General features: G+C 42.9%; 1 protein-coding gene across 1 annotated transcript in view; it reads right to left on the bottom strand.

The window, feature by feature from the left end:
* Positions 1–10,830, bottom strand: part of LOC141077355 (uncharacterized) — a 46,167-nt gene extending 35,337 nt beyond the window's left edge. Inside the window, exon 1 of the mRNA XM_073564234.1 lies at positions 10,706–10,830. Within this exon, the coding sequence (XP_073420335.1) occupies positions 10,706–10,733 (28 nt within the window). The 5' untranslated portion in view covers positions 10,734–10,830. The remainder of the gene's footprint in view (positions 1–10,705) is intronic.
* Between the last annotated feature and the right edge of the window lie 10,457 nt (positions 10,831–21,287).

Here is a 21,287-nt window from a genome sequence, read left to right as displayed (position 1 = left end):
AACAGTGATTCTCTGAGAGACAGGCATATCAGAGATAAAATCCATTGAAATATGGGTCCATGGCCTCCTGGGCACCGGCAAAGGCATCAACAACCCACTAGAGCGAGAACAAGGTTTAGACCGGGAGCAAGTCCCACATGACTGCACAAAATTCCTGACATCACGAGACAAGGTGGGCCACCAAAAAGACCGACTCACCAAATCTCAAGTACCAAAAATACCTGGATGACCAGCCAATGCGGAGCAATGAACTTCAGACATTACTCTCTTCCTCCACTGGTCAGGAACATACATTTTTTTAATGGGACAACGCTCAGGTTTGTCCTCCTGAAACTCTTCCAGAGCACGTCTCAAATCGGGCGAGATGGCAGAAAGAACTACCCCCTCACCTAAGATGGTAGCAGGCTTGGTCACAATAGGAGAATCAGCAAAGAAACTCCTAGAGAGGGCGTCTGCCTTGACATTCTTAGTGCCCAGAAGAAAAGAGACCACAAAATCAAAACGTGTGAAAAACAAAGCCCACCTAGACTGTCTAGGATTCAAGCGTTTGGCCGACTCAAGGTAAATCAAATTCTTGTGGTCAGTAAGGACCACGACTTGATGTTTAGGTCCCTCCAACCAATGTCTCCACTCCTCAAATGCCCATTTCATGGTTAACAGTTCCCGATTCCCCACATCATAGTTACGTTCGCATGGGGAGAACTTTTGGGAAAAGAAAGCACAGGGATTCATTTTAGATGTTACAGGATCTTTTTGGGACAAAACAGCTCCTGCACCAATCTCAGAAGCATCCACCTCTACCTGAAATGTGAGCGAGACATCAGGTTGCCGCAAAACCGGAGCAGAAGTGAACCTCCGCTTCAGCTCCTGAAAGGAAGAAACAGCCTCCGGAGACCAATTCAGCACATCAGCACCCTTCTTAGTCAAATCAGTCAATGGCTTGGAAATACCAGAAAAATTAGCTATAAATTTACGATAAAAATTAGCAAAACCCAAAAACTTCTGGAGGGCCTTCAAAGAAGTGGGCTGAACCCAATCATAAATGGCCTGTACCTTGGCCGGGTCCATTTCAATAGTTGACGGAGACAAAATAAATCCCAAAAATGAAATCCTCTGTACACCAAAAAGGCATTTCGATCCCTTAACATACAGGGAATTCTCCCTCAAAATCCGGAACACAGTCCGAACATGTTCCACATGAGAATCCCAATCCTTGGAAAAGATCAAAATATCATCCAGATAGATGATCAAAAATGTATCCACAAAGTCCCGGAAAATATCATTCATGAAGCACTGGAAGACAGAAGGGGCATTAGTGAGCCCAAAAGGCATCACCAGGTACTCAAAATGTCCCTCCGGAGTATTAAACGCCGTCTTCCATTCATTCCCATGTTTAATGCGAATAAGATTATACGCCCTCCTGAGGTCAAGCTTGGTAAACCAGCAAGCACCTTTAACTCTGGAGAATAGATCAGAAATCAGGGGTAACGGATAATGATATTTAACAGTAATTTTGTTGAGGGAACGATAGTCAATACAAGGCCTTAATGAACCATCTTTCTTGGCCACGAAAAAAACCCAGCACCTAAGGGTGAAGAGGATGGTCTAATATGACCCTTCTCCAACGACTCCTTAATATAGGATCGCATAGCCTCGTGCTTGGGTACAGATAAATTGAAAAGACGACCCTTGGGAAATTTACACCCAGGGTTCAGCTCAATTGCACAGTCATAACTCCTATGAGGAGGCAAAGACGCAGACTCATTCTCACTAAATACATCATAAAAATCAGCCAAATAGTCAGGAACATCATGCGACTGGGGAGAGGTGGAGAAAACAGGAGCGCCACTAAGGGCACACCGACAACCCCAACTCACCACAGACACAGATTTCCAATCCAAAACTGGATTATGGATTTGCAACCAGGAAAACCCCAGAACAATGGCATCATGCAAATTATGCAACACCAAAAATCTGCAATTTTCTTGATGGTCTGGGGCGACCCGCATTACCACCTGGGTCCAAAACTGAGGTTTATTCTTCGCCAAAGGAGTAGCATCAATACCCCTCAAAGGGATTGGCGACCACAGAGGTGTCATAGGAAACCCACAACGTTTAGCAAAATCCAAGTCCATCAGGTTCAGAGCCGCTCCCGAATCCACAAAAGCCTTAGCAGAAAATGTGGACAGGGAGCAGATCAGAGTAATTGCCAGAAGAAACTTAGGTTGAACACCACCCACAGCAAATGTATTTGCAAAACGTTTCTCTCGTTTAGGGCAGACAGAAATAATATGAGAGGCATCTCCACAGAAAAAAAACAGCTTATTACGCCTTCTGAACTCCTGACGTTGCGCCCTAGACAAAACTCTATCAAATTGCATAGGTTCAGACATTTGTTCAACAGGTGGCAACACCTCTCGTGTAGTTTTGCGTTCACATAAACGCTGATCAACCTGAATGGCTAATGACATAGAATCGTCAAGAGCAGAGGGAACAGGAAATCCCACCATGGTATCTTTTACGGTTTCGGACAAACCCTTCCGAAAGAGGGCTGCCAAAGCACCATCATTTCAGGTAGTAAGGACCGCCCACTTTTGGAATTTTTGACAGTATAACTCTGCAGAATCCCGACCCTGGCTCAATGCCAACAGGGCCTTTTCAGCTTGATCAATAGCATTAGGTTCATCATACAACAACCCCAAGGCTTGAAAAAATGCATCCACATTAGTTAGAATAGGATCATCAGGTGTCAAAGAAAACGCCCAATCCTGGGGATCGCCGCGCAGCAAAGAGATGACAATTTTAACCTGCTGCGCAGAGCTCCCCGATGAGTTAGGCTTCAAGGCAAGAAATAATTTACAATTACTCTTAAAATTCAAAAATTTAGACCGATCCCCAAAAAACACATCAGGAGTAGGGATCTTTGGTTCAGCAGCATGTGAATGAGCAAGATAGGTGGAAATTCTCCGCACTCCAGCAGTGAGCTGCTCCACACGATCAGACAATTGCTTAATCTCCATTAAGAAAAAATTTCCCCTATAGCCTCATAGAAATAGAGGAAAAAATATACACAAAAAAGAAAAATTCTGACACTTTTTTTTTTTTTACAATTCTCTCCTGCTATTGAGTACCCTAGAATCTGCGGTATGGCTGGTGATTCTGTTATGAATGAGTCACCAGAGGAGGAGAAAACAAAAATACAAGCTAAGTCCAGAAAACCAGAGAGGTTGGTAACTAGCGGATTGCAGACCACTGATCCCATTCACCACAACTAACAGTAGCCGTGGGGGGTTCCTACGATGATCCTAGACCCCTCGTCACAGCCGGAGAACTAAATAAGCCTAAAGAAAGAAAGGGGAAATCTAAGCTGCCCCAGATCAGACCCCAAAGCAATAGACAGCCCCAACATGTATTGTCGGTGAAAAACAGATGAAAACACAAACACAGACAGAAAGACAGGCTGAGCAAATGATGGGGCCCAACTAACTAGATAGGACAGGACAGAAATGATGCTGACTGCAATCCGCAAAAACCCTACCAAAAATGTCCCAACCATCTGATAGGAAAAAAGGCCCTGAAGTCGCTAGACTTCAAAATCACTATATCAGCACTCATGTATATTCTGAAAACAGATCAAAGAGATCAACTTATCAGAGACAAAAATGGAATTCAGCCCGTCCCAGCAAGGGCTGGCTGAACACAAACACTAAGTAAACCAGACAAAATCTCATGGAATAATAGCAGGGCAAAAACTTAGCTTTAGAAGACAGGAACTAACCTGGAGGCCAGAGCTCAGAGCAGAAAGGATCACCAGCAACCCTGCAGGGCGTCGGCTGCCTTATATCCACTCAGAGATTCCAGATGTCCAGTTACACTCCACCAGTTTAGATGACAGGTTCTTCCCATCCAAATCAATTTCACTACCTCCCTTCACCAGCAGAGGGAGTTCATCAGACATCAAAGGTGAAGGGGAAAATGAACTCACAACAGACTTCCGGGTCAGGTCTCCCAGGACAATAGAGATGGTGTGGCTGCAGTCAGGGCAGAGAGGAGAGCGCATGCGCACTTAGCAACACAGTGCAGCCATGGGATTGAGAGCGAGTGGTGTGCGTGCGCACCCGACGGGATTCCCGGAGTGGCCGCGGCACCGGAACGGAAGTGGTGACGTCGAGCGCAGAATTACCGCCCCGGGTGAGAGCGACATGACAGTTTCACACGGGAAGAAGGAATTGATAACACCATGACACACTGAACGGGAAACCACTGGGTAAATCTGACATGGAGAAGGACTTGGTGATCCTAGTTAATGATAAGCTTACCTGGCGCAGTCAGTGCCAGGCAGTAGCTGCCAATGTAAACAGGATCTTGGGGTGCATTAAAAGAGATCTGGATACACATGATGAGAGCATTATACTGTCTCTGTACAAATCCCTGGTTAGACCGCACATGGAGTACTGTGTACAGTTTTGAACTCCGGTGCTCAGGAAGGATATAATGGAATTATATTGAGTACAAAGGAGGGTGGCAAATTTAAAAAAGGGGATGAGGGAACTACAATACCCAGAGAGATTAGCAAAATTAGGATTATTTAGCCTAGAAATAAGATGACTGGGGGGGGCGATCTAATAACCATGTATAAGTATATAAGGGGATAGTACAAATATCTCTCCGAGTATTTGTTTATATCAAGGAAGGTTATGGTCACAAGGGGGCATTCTCTGTGTCTGGAGAAGAGAAGGTTTCTCCACCAACATAGAAGAGGATTCTTTACTGTTAGGGCAGTGAGAATCTGGAATTCCCTGCCTGAGGAGGTGTTGATGGTAAACTCTCTCGAGGGGTTCAAGAGAGGCCTGGATGTCTTCCTGGAGCGTAATGATACTGTATCTTACAGTGCTTAGGGTCTTTAGTAGGACATAGATCTAGGGATTTATTCTGACGGAATAGAGGCTGAACTGGATGGACACATGGCTTATTTCTGCCTTGCTAACTTGCTTGCTTGCTAACTATCTGACTGAGATACAAACGCCGAACAAACTAACTAAAATCTTGCTGTTAACCCCTTCACGACCTTTGGCGCCACGTAGGCGTCATGAAAAGTTGTGCCAGAGCGACCCATGACGCCTATGTGGCGTCATGACTTTAAAGCCCCCTGCGGGTCGGTTGACCTAGGTCACTGAAAGGTCACCCGACCCGCAGATACAGGGGGCTTTGTTCTTCACCACAGGGGGCGTGGCTTAGCTCCCACGTGGCTACGATCGCTCTGATTGGCTGTTAAAAGTGAAACAGCCAATCAGAGCGATAGTAATATTTCATCAATGAATATTGATGAAATATTACAATCCAGCCATGGCCGATGCTGCAGTAGCATCGGACATGGCTGGAGACAGTGATCCGACCCCCCCCCACGGCTCACCAGACGATCGGCCCCCGATACTGACTGACGGCGGCAATGTGCTGCCGCCGCCGTCATCATCGGCTCCCCTCCCCCTTCTCTGTGCTCCCCCCACTTTCCGACCCACCCCTCACCCCCCCCGGTACCTCCGATGTCCTTCTCCGCCTCCCGGTGTCCCGCGATCCTGCTTCATGGGTGCCGCCATCTTGAAAATGGCAGGCACATGCGCAGTCCGCACGCCGGCTGCAATTTCCCTTCATTCTATTTTGATCACTGTGATAAACTCTCACAGTGATCAAAATAGCATGAAAAGTAAATAAACCCCCCGTTTATCACCCCCATAGGCAGGATCAACTAATAAAATAAAGAAATTATTTTTCCATTAGGGTTAGGGTTAGGGTTGGAAAGAGGGTTAGGGTTGGAAAGAGAGTTAGGGTTAGGGTTGGAAAGAGGGTTAGGGTTGGAATTAGGGCTAGGGTTGGAATTAGGGCTAGGGTTCGAATTAGGGCTAGGGTTGGAATTAGGGCTAGGGTTGGAATTAGGGCTAGGGTTGGAATTAGGGCTAGGGATGGAATTAGGGTTAGGGATGGAATTAGGGTTAGGGATGGAATTAGGGTTAGGGATGGAATTAGGGCTAGGGTTGGAATTAGGGTTAGGGTTGGAATTAGGGTTAGGGTTGGAATTAGGGTTAGAGTGGAATTAGGGTTAGAGTTAGAATTAGAGTGAGAGTTGGAATTAGGGTTAGGGTTATAACTAGGGTTAGGGTTTGAATTAGGGTTAGGGTTGGAATTAGGGTTAGGGGTGTGTTGGGGTTAGGGTTATGGTTGGGGTTGGGATTAGGGTTAGGGATTTGTTGGGGTTAGGGCTATGGTTAGGGGTGTGTTGCGGTTAGGGTTGGAGTTAGAATTGAGGGGTTTCCACTGTTTAGGCACATCAGGGGGTCTCCAAACGCGACATGGTGCCACCATTGATTCCAGCCAATTTTGCGTTCAAAAAGTCAAACGGTGCTTCCTCCTTTCCAAGCCCCGACGTGTGCCCAAACAGTGGTTTACCCCAACATATGGGGTATCAGCATACTCAGGAAAAATTGCACAACAACTTTGGTGGTCTAATTTCTCCTGTTACCCTTGGGAAAATAAAAAATTGTGGGCTAAAAAATTATTTTTTTGGAAAAAAAAATGATTTTTTTATTTTCACGTCTCTGCGTTATAAACGTCTGTGAAGCACTTGAGGGTTCCAAGTGCTCACCAGACATCTAGATAAGTTCCTTGGAAGGTCTAGTTTCCAAAATGGGGTCACTTGTGGGGGGTTTCTACTGTTTAGGCACATCAGGGGCTCTGCAAACATAACGACGACCGCAGACCTTTCCATCAAAGTCTGCATTTCAAAATGTCACTACTTCCATTCTCAGCCCTTACGTGCGCCCAAACAATGGTTCTTCCCCACATATGGGGTATCAGCGTACTCAGGACAAACTGGACAACAACTTTTGGGGTCCAATTTCTCCTGTTACCCTTGTGAAAAGAAAAATTTGCGAGCTAAAAAATCATTTTTTGAGGAAAAAAAATGATTTTTTATTTTCACAGCTTTGCGTTATAAACTTCTGTGAAGCACTTGGGGGTTCAAGTTGCTCACCACACATCTAGATAAGTTCCATGGGGGGTCTAATATCCAAAATGGGGTCACTTGTGGGGGGTTCCACAGTTTAGGCACACCAGGGGCTCTGCAAATGTAACATGACACCCGCAGACCATTCCATCAAAGTCAGCATTTCATAATGCCACTACTTCCCTTCCGAGCCATGACGTGTGCCCAAACAGTGGTCCCCACCCACATATTGGGTATCAGCGTACTCAGGACAAACTGGACAAGAACTTTTGGGGTCCAATTTATCCTGTTACCCTTGTGGGAAATAAAAATTGTGAGCTAAAAATCTTTTTTTTTTTTGAGGAAAAAAATGATTTTTTATTTTCACGGCTCTGCGTTATAAACTTCTGTGAAGCACTTGGGGGTTCAAAGTGCTCACCACACATCTAGATAAGTTCCTTGGGGGGTCTAGTTTCCAAAATGGGGTCATTTGTGGGGAGTTTCCACAGTTTAGGTACATCAGGGGCTCTGCAAATGTAACATGATGCCTGCAGAGCATTCTATCAAAGTCAGCATTTCTAAATGTCACTACTTCTCTTCCAAGCCCCAACGTGTGCCCAAATAGTGGTCCCCCCACATATGGGGTACCAGCGTACTCAGGACAAACTGGACAACAACTTTTGGGGTCCAGTTTCTCCTGGTACCCTTGTGAAAATAAAAAATTGCGCACTAAAAAATAATTTTTTGAGGAAAAAAAAATATTTTTTATTTTCACAGCACTGCATTATAAACTTTTGTGAAGCATTTGGGGGTTCAAAGTGCTCACTATGCATCTAGAAATGTTCCTTAGGGGGTCTAGTTTCCAAAATGGGGTTATTTGTGGCGGAGCTCCAATGTTTAGGTACACAGGGGCTCTCCAAACACGACATGGTGTCCGCTAACGATTAGAGGTAATCTTAATTTCAAAAAGTCAAATGGCGCTCCTTCCCTTCTGCGCCCTGCCGTGCGCCCAAACAGTGGTTCCCCCCCACATATGGGGTATCGGTGTACTCAGAACACATTGCACAACAACTTTTGTGGTCCAATTTCTCCTGTTACCCTTGTGAAAATAAAAAATAGCGTGCTAAAAAATCATTTTTGAGGAAAAAAAATGATATTTTATTTTCACTGCTCTGCGTTATAAACTTCTGTGAAGCACCTGGAGGTTCAAAGTGCTCACTACACATCTAGATAAGATCCATAAGGGGTCTAGTTTCCAAAATGGGGTCACTTGTGGGGGGTTTTCACTGTTTAGGCACACAGGGGCTCTCCAAACGCGACATGGTGTCCGATAACGATTGGAGCTAATTTTCCATTCAAAAAGTCAAATAGCACTCCTTCACTTACGGGCCCTGCCGTGCGCCCAAACAGTGGTTTATGACCACATATGAGGTATCTGTGCACGCAGGAGAAATTGGCCAACAAATTTTAGGATCCATTTTATCCTGTTGCCCATGTGAAAATGAAAAAACTGAGGCTAAAAGAAATTTTTTGTGAAAAAAAGGTACTTTATTTTTACCGATCAATTTGTGAAGCACCTGGGGGGTTCAAAGTGATCACTACGCATGTAGATAAGTTCCTTGGGGGGTCTAGTTTCCAAAATGGGGTCACTTGTGGGGGAGCTCCAAAGTTTAGGCACACAGGGCCTCTCCAAACGTGACATGGCAACCGCTAAATATTCCAGCATGTTTTCCATTCAAAAAGTCAAATGGCGCTCCTTCCCTTCTGAGCCGTGCCGTGCGCCCAAACAGTGGTTTATGACCACATATGAGGTATCGGTGTACTCAGGAGAAATTGCCCAACAAATTTTAGATTTGATGCTACAAGAAAATTTTTGTTTTAAAAATTAAAATGTCCATTTTTTCTTGGAGGGTAATCTTCTAGAATGTAGTTTTGAGTAGCTTGAGGGGTGCAGTTTTTATAGTGGTGTCACTTTTGGGTATTTTCTGCCCTATAGACCCCTCAAAGTGACTTCAAATGTGAGGTGGTCCCTAAAAAAAATGGTTTTGTAAATTTTGCTGTAAAAATAAGAAATCGCTGGTCAAATTTTAACCCTTATAACTTCCTAACAAAAAAAAAATTTGTTTCCAAAATTGTGCTGATGGAAAGTAGACATGTGGGAAATGTTATTTAGTAACCACTTTGTGTCACATAACTCTCTGGTTTAACAGAATAAAAATTCTTTTGGTGTCTGGTAGAACCCGATTTCCTGACATTGATCACACAGCTCCCCAAATCCTGTATTATATTCACCCTACAGCGGCTTCACCCACTATGACAGCAGCTCCATTGCGATCCGGGGGCAAAAATGAACTCTTAACCTTACAAAACGCAGGTTTCATAGCACATGGTGGCGCTCTGCTAATTGTCAGTGAGCGCCGCATAATGACATGGTGGTGGGCATGGTGGTGGTGGCAGCTAAAGCCCAAAATTCAAATGGGCCTGTTTTATCTGGTATTGTAAAATGATGGGGAATATGGATTCTGCTATCTGGTAACTATTTGGCACAAGGGAGGATCCTCCCAAATGCAGGAGTTTGAACTCTCCCAAATGTAAGACACAGGGCCACCTGAGGGCCGTTACAAACTCAGGTTCCAAAGTCACCAACAGGCGCTCTGCTAATTGTCAGCGAGGGCCACATAATGACATGGCGGTGGACATGGTGGTGGTGGTAAGGGCATGTTTTATCTGGCATTGTAAAGGGATGGGGAAGTTGTATTCCACTTTATTGCTGACTATTTGTCATGAGGGAGGGTCCTCCCAAATATATGAGCGAGCGCCCTCACAAATGTTAAAGTAAAAAATAAAGCCAAAACGCTCCGTGTGAACATGTGCGAAAGGATAAGTATATATATATTATTTTGATCTATAAATATATAATTGTGACTGAAATAATGTTTCTTAGCATTTTTCCCTTTATAAAAGATTTCTGGTTTGATTTGATAAGTCTTTTTTAAAATCTGTAAAACCGGCGCAATATTCTGACGTTATTCCCAGATCCCATATGTGAGTCAGAAAGGCCTGCGGCATCGTCTCCATGCTGTTCCCATTTAGTTTTAGCTCTTTTCCATCCATTCCAGCTTTTTTCTCAGCCCCATGAACTGTTTGTTGGGTCCACCTGAAAATAATTTGCTTTCCAATTGACTTGTATTGGATTCACTATTCTGTCCGGATTACCCCAATATGAGAAATTATCTGTTCCGATATTTCCAAATCCCAATATTTCACTATTCGATCATCACTACAAACTTCCTTTTTGCTCAAAAATATTGCAGCCTATGAAGGTGTTTTTCCAGCACATTAATCACTCGCCTCAAAATGTTTCTTGTGTTTTGCAGATCAGTTATGGATCCACCGATCGCTCATTATCTGACAGGCGCCTCTATCCACATGTTTTTCGAACAGTCCAAAATCACCACATCCACTATATGGTAATCACCAAACTGTTGAAGCATTTTGGCTGGACCTGGGTTGGGATTTTAGTATCAGATTATGATAATGGAGAGAATGAACTGCAGATACTAACAAATCACATGAGAGAACATGGGATCTGTGTGGCCTTCACCATAAAACTTAAAAGGGATATAGAGTTGTACAATATTTTAGCAATTTTGAAGCATCCAGAAGTCAGTATCATTATCATTTGTGGGACCTACTCTAAAGAGGTTAAATTAATAGCGGACTTACCTTTTCTGTTTATTGACAAAACTTTCATCTTTCCACCATTCTGGGTCTCCAGTTACTTCATTAGAGAAGAAGACTTTCCAATATTGAACGGAAGTCTAGCAGTGGACATTTCATCACAACCTTTTCCTGGTGTGGAAGACTTTGCGAAAAACTACAAGAAAATTCACATTATAACCCAAGATAGGATATTTTTGAAAACAATAGATTCTCTATTAGATAATGGAGATAAAGATTCCTTCATTTCAGTCAAGTGGACAGAGAGCGAGATTTTTGATCTGGTTGAGTATACTGTGCCAAGTATGAGGAATTACCTCTCATCAGGGTTTTCTCCGAGATTATATTACGCAGTAGAAGTTCTGGCTAAAGCTCTACATGAAATGTTCTTATTTGTAAAAGACAAATATCAAGAAAATTCCACAACCGGATTTGTACAATACACACGGAAGTTACAGCGCTTCATCCAAATGACGAAGAATTCACCGGATCCAACAAAGCCTATAAATTACTTCAATGAACACGGGGAAGCTGAACATTCATATATGATAACAAACTGGAGATTTACTGATAATACTGGTCGTAAGGTTGTACAAAATATCGAAGTAGGACATTTTACACCATGGGCGGTCAGTGGCCAAGAGATTTACATGAACACCCAGTCTGTAACATGGAAACACGCAGAGGTGAGAAGCGTTATATTACATATGTGATCATACACGGCCTCTGTCATTCCCCTAACCATCAATATGAATTCTGGAGGTAAACTAATATATTTTACATACAGAATTCATCTACATAATTTTTTTACTTTGTAATTCATTACCTGTATTACTGCTTTAGTCTGACATAGTAACATAGTTAGTAAGGCCGAAAAAAGACATTACTCCATCCAGTTCAGCCTATAAAATTCTGCGAGAATAAATTCCCAGATCTACGTCCTTCTTTTTCAAATATATTTATTGAATTTTCCATAAATTATAGGGAAGACAGGGGTAACAGAACATGGGGAACAATGGAAAAAATTAAGAAATAGAGAACTCCAAATTGAAATCAGAGTACATAACTTTCAAGCCAGACTCCATATATATAGCACAACAATCTAGTGACTTTACATATAAATAGAGTTCCACATTGCCCACTTTAGATGGTATTTATGTAAGACATTGTTATTAAATGCAAATCGTTCTTCTATGAGACTTTGTGAACACAGAATGTCAAGAATAATTGAGAATGTGGGTACTTCTGTCTTTTTCCACCACAAAGCAATTTGATTCTTAATTACTGTAAATATGTGTATCATAATGTATCTGATGGATGTATCCACCCCCTCCATGTCCAAGGATAGAATTACCATCTGGGGAGAGATCTCGACAAGATCAGATGATAGCATTTTAACATGTTCTTTAGTTTCTTTCCATAAATTTTGCAATTTGGGACAACTCCAAAAGAGATGAAATAAGTTCCCCGGAAAAGTACATCCTCTCCAACATAAATGAGACATCCCATCCCCTATATGAGCTAGTCTGGTTGGAGTGAAATACCATCGGACTAGTACCTTATAGTAGGATTCCTGCAAAGACATAGAAACCATGGCCCTGCAGGTATGTTCTATGGCGAATTCCCATTGCTCTGGGTTAAAATTCTTTCTTAGGTCAGTCTCCCATCTTTCCATGTATACATGTTTCATAAAGATGGAGTCCCCATTGAGGCGACTATATATATTTTTGCAGGTCCGATTCAATTTAGTATCACTGTGATTGACTAGTGAGGCCACGATCTCTAAGTTCAGAGATCTTCTACGTATCAGAAGTAGTAGATTTTCTTTCAAGATCTGATAAGAGAGAAACTCCCCAGATGGCATATGGTATTTCTCCCTGATCTCGGAAAAGGAGGATACCCTACTACCGTCCCATATATCTCCTACTTTCCTAACCTTTAAATCAAACCAGATCCTTGGTATGGATGATTGAAACATTACCTCAAGGAGTTTAAGAGGACTTTTTTTACTGAAATAGTTCTATTCTCTTTCCTTTTTAATTTAGCAAATTTCGACCAGGCGTCTAATATGGCATCTACAATTGGGTTAGAGTGGCGCTTAGCTCTAGGCTCTAGTATATGGCTGGAGAATGTATTTTGTAACGGTTTATAGTTACTACTTGCTAGTTCAAGATCCATCCAAGCAGGCTGCTCTCCAGACTTGAACCATTGTTGACTATTTTTAACCAAAATCGCCTGATAATAGGCCCTAATATTAGGTAGAGCCAAACCTCCGTGTTTCTTACTTCTAAAAAGAATAGTATGTGCTAATCTTGGTTTTTTATTGCCCCAAACAAATATTTTAATTAATTCTTGTATTTTATTTATGAGTTTTTCATTAACTTTAAGAGGGATGGAGCGGAAAATAAAAAGAATCTTAGGTAGTATGACAGATTTAACCACCAATACAAGTCCCATAAGCGTAAGATTCAAACTTTCGAGATGTTTAGAATCTTTGGAAATGGCATTTATTAGACCTTCGATATTACTAGGCACAATCTGATTGAGATTTTTTGTGATATTTACACCTAAGTATGTCAAAGATTGAGTTTCCAATTGAAAGTTAGTGGAAGCTAGAACTTCTTTAACTTCTTCTGGCGGTACATTAAATGACATTACTTTAGATTTCTCCCTATTAATTTTAAAACAAGATATTCTGGAAAATTGTTCTAATATTTCCATTAAGGTTTTGACTGATTTAGTTGGATTAGTTAGGGATAAGAATAGGTCATCCGCAAATAGGCTTACTTTATGGGTGCGATTTGTAGCATTATATCCGGTGATTGATGGATTTGCCCTAATTGCTTCTGCTAGAGGTTCCATTGCCATTGCAATTAATAAGGGAGAGAGGGGGCAACCTTGTCTAGTCCCATTTGTTATGTTAAAGGATTTAGACAAGTAATTATTTAGGTAGATTCTGGCATTTGGGTTAGAGTAAAGAGAAAATATTTTAGAAACAAAGTGGTTGTCGAAGCCAAATTTAGACATAACATTTTGAAGATAAAGCCAATTGATTCTGTCAAACGCCTTTTCGGCGTCTAAGGCTAAGGAAAGAGATGGGACACTAGTTTTCTTGATTAAGTTGAGAAGATTAATGACTCTTCTCGTGCCATCTGCTGTTTGCCTACCCACAATAAAACCCGTCTGATCTGTAGTGATTAACTTGGGAAGAATATGCTTAAGCCTTTCAGCTAGTATTTTGGAGAATATTTTAATATCCCCGTTGATTAGGGAGATGGGCCTAAAATCTTTTACATTCACTGATTCCCCCTTTTCTTTTGGTATTAAGATTATTGTGGCTTCCAACATGTTTTTTGGAAAGGAACCAGTAATTGGTACTTGATCGTAAAGGTCCTTTAAAAAGGGAGTAAGGATTTTGGCAAATATTTGGTAATACTCGTTAGCGAACCCATCTGGGCCTGGTGATTTCAATGATTTGAGATTTAGAATTGTTTTCTCAATTTCCTCTATGGAGATGGGTTTGTTCAGTGTATCTAGTTCCGATTCATGTAAATGGGGAAGTTTTAGACCAGCCAAAAATGTATTTATAGCAGTTTGGTCAGGGAAAGGATGCCCAGGTTCTTGATCCAAATTGTATAGATTTTGAAAGAACTTTGCAAAAACATCAGCAATGTCTTGCGGGTGTGTCCGCAATTGTCCTGCTGTGTTTCGGATCTTGTTGATCCTTCTTGTGATCCTATCCCTTTGCATTTTTCTCATCATATAACGTGTGGGTTTGTTTGTGGAGGTATAATAAGTGGCCTTAGAAGCTCTTATTGTTGCATCGTAATCTGAGATAAGCAATGCTTTCAATTGCTGTCTAAGGTTTAATATTTCCATGTGGGTAGTATGTGATGGACTTGCTAAACTATTTTGCTGGTCTTCTTTTAATTTAATTTGTGATTGAAGGTTTGAGATTTTTTCCCTCTTTTCCCTCCTATTTCTAGCCGATAATTGCATGATGCATCCTCTGATAACAGCTTTGTGGGCTTGCCATAGAAGGAATGGATCAATTTGTTCTGTGGTATTGTCCGTAAAGTAGTTATGAAGTGCCTTATCTATGATTTCCCTATATTTATGCGCTTTAAGTAAGGAAAGATTGGTCCTCCACAGAAAGGTGTTGGATGTTGAGGGGCCTATGACAAATTCTGCCCTTATTGGTGAATGGTCTGAGAAAGATCTATTAAGGATTTCAACTTTTTTGAATTTAGAGAGAGAGAAGACATTGGTGAGGAAGAGGTCTATTCTTGAGGAAGATTGGTGGGCTTCAGAGAAGTGGGTATATTCTCTGGAAGATGTAATAAGACAGCGAAAAACATCATATAATTCGTTGCTGGATAGCCAGTTGTCTAAAGATGGGCGTGATTTACGTGCTTGGGAAGATGCATCCAAGTCATTATTAGGCACCAAATTAAAGTCTCCCACCAACATCAGCTCTCCCCTTCTGACTTTTTCAATTTTTTTTGATTATCCTATTGAAGAAGGTCAGTTGTTTACTGTTTGGGGCATAGATATTGACTATCGTAAAGGTGCTGCCATTGAGATCGCATACCAAGATGTGGAACCTTCCTTCCGGATCCACCTCTTCTGAATGTAATTTAAAAGAAATTTTATTACTAATAATTGTGATTACTCCTGCTTTCTTGTTTATTTTCAGAGCCTTAAATATATTTGGATAGGTTTTGTTTTGGAAGAATGGGTGGTTGTCTCTGGCCAGTCTTACTTCTTGTAGGCAAATTACATCTGCCTGGTAGTTTTTAATTTCTTTCCATGTCACATGTCTTTTAAACGGGCTGTTAAGTCCTCTAACATTATAAGAGAGAATTTTAATGTCCGTTTAAAATGGTGCCTCTTGGAATCTGGTATCTTAGAACAAGAAAAGAAAAAAAAAAAAGGTATCAAAAGAAAGTGTAAACCCTAGTCTTTTAGGAATATTGAAACACAACCTAACGGATGTCTCCTGGAGGGAGCCACCTATTGTGGCTATCTCCTGAAAACGGGGGAATAAAGATGGCTAAGTTCCCGCATGACCAGCCACTATAAAGTCAGTAATAACAAGAACTTCTTTAGCATAGATATGGTAGTATTGAGAAGTAAGGACCTTAAGAATTATTAACGTAGCATTTCAACCTTTGTCCTTAAGGTCTTTCTGGAGGTATGCTAAGAAATCTCGACCTTCATCAGGATTAATCAGGGAGATGTTCTTTCCGTTATGCCAAACTGTGACCCTGGTGGGAAACCCCCATCTATACGTGAGGCCTAGATCTCTCACTTTGGTAGTAATCTCCCTAAATGCTTTTCTAGCGTCCATAGTGTTTTTTGAAAAATCTGAAAAGACTTTTATCTTATCATATGGGGCCGGGAAAATGTGTTTGTCTCTCATGAATTTTAAGATTTTTTCTTTGGTCTCAAAAAATAGTAACCGCATAATGGTATCCCTAGGTTTGTCTGGAGGTATGCCCCTTGGTCTTGGTAGCCTATGAATTCTATCACTTGTCAAGTGAATATCAGACAGTGAGGGAAGCGCCTTTTTAAACAGGGTTTTGGCGTAGTTAGAGAGTTCGTCCTGTATTATGGACTCTGGTATACCCCTAAGTTTAAGATTATTTTGACGAGATCGGTCTTCCAGATCCGTCGTTTTGGACTGGAGAAATTTGATTTCTTCTCCTAGATCCAGATTTTGTTGGACTAATGTCTCAATTTTATTTTCTAACTTGGTAATTTTGGTTTCATTAACCTGAAACCTATGCGTAAACTTGTCGCTAACCTCTTGTATGAGATTCCTTTGAGCCTCGAAGCCCAGGGTAATTGAGTCTTTTTACAGAAATTGGCTAGGACCCCTTCAGATACTTGTGTCTCTGAGGTAAAAAAGGTTTGATAATTAATGGTGCCTATTGAGGGACCCTCCAGAGTCGAGGCTACCTGGCGCCCTTTTTTTTGTAGGGGTTTATTAGGACTTCCATTAAGGGAAAGATCCTCTGAGGTGCTGCCTGAATCTAGTGCAGAAATACCGCTGCCTTTGTCTCCTTTTCCCAGGTTCTTGCGCTTGTGAGACTGAGGAAGGTCCATAGTGTTTTCATATGTAGTGATAGGTTCCACATATTGATTGTCAGTTTTAGTTTTCATGCTAGGATTCATTGAATTGTGAAGCTCGGGGAGTGAGACCCTTTGTACTTTTTTTTCTTGTGTCAATTTGCCGTGACAGGTGCTTGTGTCTTTTAGTGAGGATGTGTATTTGTCTTCAGACCTCTCTCGTGGGGATCTGGATTTGTGTGGGCTCACCGGATCAGAGGAATTTTTGTTTTGTCTCGTCTTTGTGGTAGCCCATTTGTTTCTCATGTTACCAGACGCCATTCTAGCTGACTAAGTCAGGTAGACTAATTAGTATGTAGTCCGACAGGAAGACTCCAGATATGTGTAAGCAAGCTCCTATGTGGCTGACAGTAACAAGTGAAGTCTTACATCTATATACGGCAAGTTATGCTATATTGTCAGGTAAATGATAGTGTCACCTGTTACATTAATAATATACCAGTACTATAAAGGCGTAATATAGAATTAAATGTCTAACGAAAGAATTCACTGAGAGAGCTTCTTGGACAGTGGATATCTATGACCCGAAGTTGTATTAGCTTCCAGATCACAGCAATATAATTAATGAGTAGTATAGTTTTTTTGTCCAGAGGATCAGAAGTTGCCCAATGCGGGCTATCAGACTCTCAAAAGACCGTCTATCCCCCACTAGACTCTGGCAGGCAGATCCGCTTAGATATTTATGTAATGATCAGCATAATACACCGACCCTTTTATGAAGAAATATTAACCCGCTAGACTTTTCTTTTAAAGATACAGAGCCAAATTAATTATAACTTACTAAGAACACCCTTCTTATATATCGTTGACGTTTCGGAGGTGTATCGGCAAGTTTTACCAGTTGCAAAAGTTTACACAGAGCACCTCAATGTGGTAGCTTATATTTTTGCACTGTGTCAAAGAATAATAAAGAGGCTCTAGATCAGGAGTGCGTGTTAATGGTGCTCAATAATATCAAGGTCTAATACACAGAGCACTGTTATATGACTTGTAATTCACCCCCACTACACAGTAATGTTAGGGTCAGGTTTCTATAATAAGGGGTTTTCTTCTCGTTTTAAGGAATCCAAACGTTGCTGAAATATAACTAATTTAAGCCTGTAAACAAAGAAGCGTCTCAAAATCTTGTTGCATAAATTCACACCCCCACTAAAAAAAGTTGAATGAAAAAAGACCCTAAAAGGGTAGCAATAGTCACCTGTATGGTAGGAGGTTTTCAGTCTTTTGCTTAGCCCAGCAGGGCTAGTGGTTAGGTTTATAATAGCAACTTTTGCTTCTTGTCACCCGGCCGCACTATATAAAGCGTCTTCAGCGGCTTTCTTGAGGTGATCGGCTTCCTTGGTATGACTCCGCTTTCTTCCTGTTGTTCTTTGTCCTCTGCGTCTTTGCACTTTCTTTTCTTCTTCTTTATGTTCTGCTATCTTCTGTTAATATTTACTTGTGTCCGTCTTTTCCGTGTCTTCTTTTCTTCTGGCTCCTAAGCGGCGTCTTATTCTCTCCGCCCCTTGTTTACCTCAGGGATGCAGCTGTGATTTTCCCGCCTTTTTGCTTTCACAGCGGCGCCTTGTCTTCCTGCACATTTAATGGCCGCGTCACAGCGGCGCTGTATCCGGCGGTTCCTCCCAGCACTCTGGCCTCAGGTACAGACGTGACGGCGGGGCTCACCTCAGCGTTGGCTCTCTGGGCTGCCTCTGGGAGGGACCAAGGGGAGGCTTCCACTCACTAAGGTGCCTCCTTATCGTCGATGTCCACACTAGTCTCGGCTCTGCTTTAACTGCTGAGGACCCGCTCTGTAATATGGCAGCGGTAAACCTCCGGTTACCTCACAACTTCAAATTTTCCTGGGCTAGACTGCGTTACATAAGAGAGCAGGGACTCCCGGACTCCTTACGTGGTTTTCCCGCCAAGCCGCTCTATTTCCTCCGCTTCATTCAAAAGGTCACCATTTGAAAATTATGTGGTCCACAAAGACAAGACAGGTATCCAATTGTTCTGTAAGATGGTTGGAGACAGTTAGAGATGTTTTTAAGTCAGAATTATTCCGTTTGCATTAAGTCTTTGTTGCGTCTTTGGCTGGTCACGCAGGAGCTCCGAGCTCACACGACCACCATCATGCTGCGCTCAAGCCACGCCCCAGATCTACGTCCTTCTAAAGAACCTAACAATAACTGTAAGATACAATATCGTTACGCTCCAGGAAGACATCCAGGCCTCTCTTGAACCCCTCAACTGAGTTCGCCATCACCACCTCCTCAGGCAGGGAATTCCAGATTCTCACTGCCCTAACAGTAATGAATCCTCTTCTATGTTGGTGGAGAAACCTTCCCTCCTCCAGATGCAGAGAATGCCCCCTTGTGACCGTCACCTTCCTTGGTATAAACAGATCCTCAGAGAGATATTTGTATTGTCCCCTTATATACTTATACATGGTTATTAGATCGCCCCTCAGTTGTTCTTTTTTCTAGACTAAATAATCCTAATTTTGCTAATCTCTCTGGGTATTGTAGTTCCCCCATCCCCTTTATTAATTTTGTTGCCCTCCTTGTACTCGCTCTAGTTCCATTATATTGTTCCTGAGCACCGGTGCCCAAAACTGTAGACAGCACTCCATGTGTGGTCTAACCAGAGATATGTACAGAGGCAGTATAATGCTCTCATCATGAGTATCCAGACCTCTTTTGTCAGCAAGCAGCGTGATAGAGCAGCCACTTAGGAGACAAGGGCAGGATACCAGGAAGGAGGGAGTCTACTCACTCTGGTGCAGGCCAGGAGCTCAGTGCTGGCAAACAGAGACCAGCTCCAGGACCTGTGAGGAGGGCGGAGCTGTCGTGAGACAGCCGAGATTCACAGGGCCTGCGGTCACGTGACCGGGAGTCAGAGAGAGTGGGTGGGGCCACAGGCGAGCCTCAGTAATGCTAGCAGCTATACTGGAAATGATGTGACTCAAAGGAATGGAATAGTCAGACAAGCAACCAGGTCATTCACGGGGCGGGCGGCGAGGTACAAGAGGGGTATTCCAAGAGGGGTCAGTAAAGTAGCCAAGGGTCACATACAGGATGGGCAGCGAGGTACAAGATCAACAGACAAGAGACGTTAACCGTGAGAGGACCGAATCAAACACCAGACAGACAAACAACGATTGGCATGAAGCACAGGCAGAACAGGGTCAGGCACACTCAGCTAGGAGTATAAACGACAGAGGCCGGCTCTACCATGAGGCGATAAAAACCCTCCCTGGATCCACAGTGAGGCTTTACAAGTTAACTCTTAAACATTCAAACCTGAAATCTCAATAAATTGTCATGATCACGTATGTCTGGATGCAGCGAGTACCGCAAGGCGAACCCATATGACACATGTGACCCAGGATACACCACCTCTAGTGGGGCGAATTTAAATAATAGGGCATGCAGCTGGATACGCCGCCTCCAACTGGTGAATTTAGGTATTACACGTAAATCTGGAAACCCCGCCTCCAGTAAGGCGAATTTAAATAATAAAGGGGAACCTGGGTAACTTTTACAATGGTGGGCCCTGCGATAGGGAATAGGGACGTGGAGACCTCCTGTACTCCCCTGAGCAAGAGTGCCTGCACTCCTAACGTTCCCTATGCCGGTTCCGCACCGGGCGATGCACAGGATAACTTTTAACCCTAGCTCGCCCTGACCTAGACCTTCACTAGGGAATTGGTCGGTGCAGAAACTAATCCCACCACTGCACTAAACACACATACGAAAAAATGACAATACAGGGGAAACACCAATTAGCTTTGCTCTGTTGCGTACGCTCCTAGCAACAGAGCCCACCACCTGTGTGCATCTTCTCCACTCGGATCCATCACCATAATCGGATCCATCACCATAGTGCAGTCTTGGAGCAGAGTCCACCACCAGTTGTAGCTGCCCAGTAAACAGAGTCCCAGAGATGAGTCCAGCCTCTGCCAAAAAGTTCAGCATGCTCGAGTCCAACTCCTTTGCCAAGAAGTCCAGCATGCTTGAGTCCAGTCTACAGCAACCAAGTCCAGCATGCTGAGTGCAACTCTCACCATAGTCGCCACTCCACCAAGCCATGCAAGCACTTCCTGCCTACACCATAAACTGCGACTCCACCACGCTATGCCAGCCCTTCTTCCAGACACCATTGTTGAACTCCACCAATCCATGCCAGCATTCCCTGCAGACTCCATAGCTGACTCAACCCCTCTGGCTGGGCTGCCCAGGACTCTCATTCAGCTCCTTCATCACCCAGGCTTGTGTTATGAATGAGTGACCGTAGGAGGCAGACACAAAAATAGAAGCTACGTCCAGAAAACCAGAGGAGCTGGCAACTATCCGATTGCAGACCCCTGAACCTATCAACACAACTAGCAGTAGCCGTGGGGGGTACCTACGGTGCCCTAGACCCCTCGAACACAGCCGAAGACCTATATAGCCTAAAGATAGAAAGGGAAATCTAA

The sequence above is a fragment of the Dendrobates tinctorius genome, unplaced genomic scaffold (assembly GCF_039654945.1).
Source record: "Dendrobates tinctorius isolate UK_male_01 unplaced genomic scaffold, ASM3965494v1 ptg000439l, whole genome shotgun sequence".
In the NCBI taxonomy this organism is placed as follows: domain Eukaryota; kingdom Metazoa; phylum Chordata; class Amphibia; order Anura; family Dendrobatidae; genus Dendrobates; species Dendrobates tinctorius.
The sequence above is the reverse complement of the archived record's forward strand: the minus strand, read 5'-3'. Positions and strand labels throughout refer to the sequence as shown.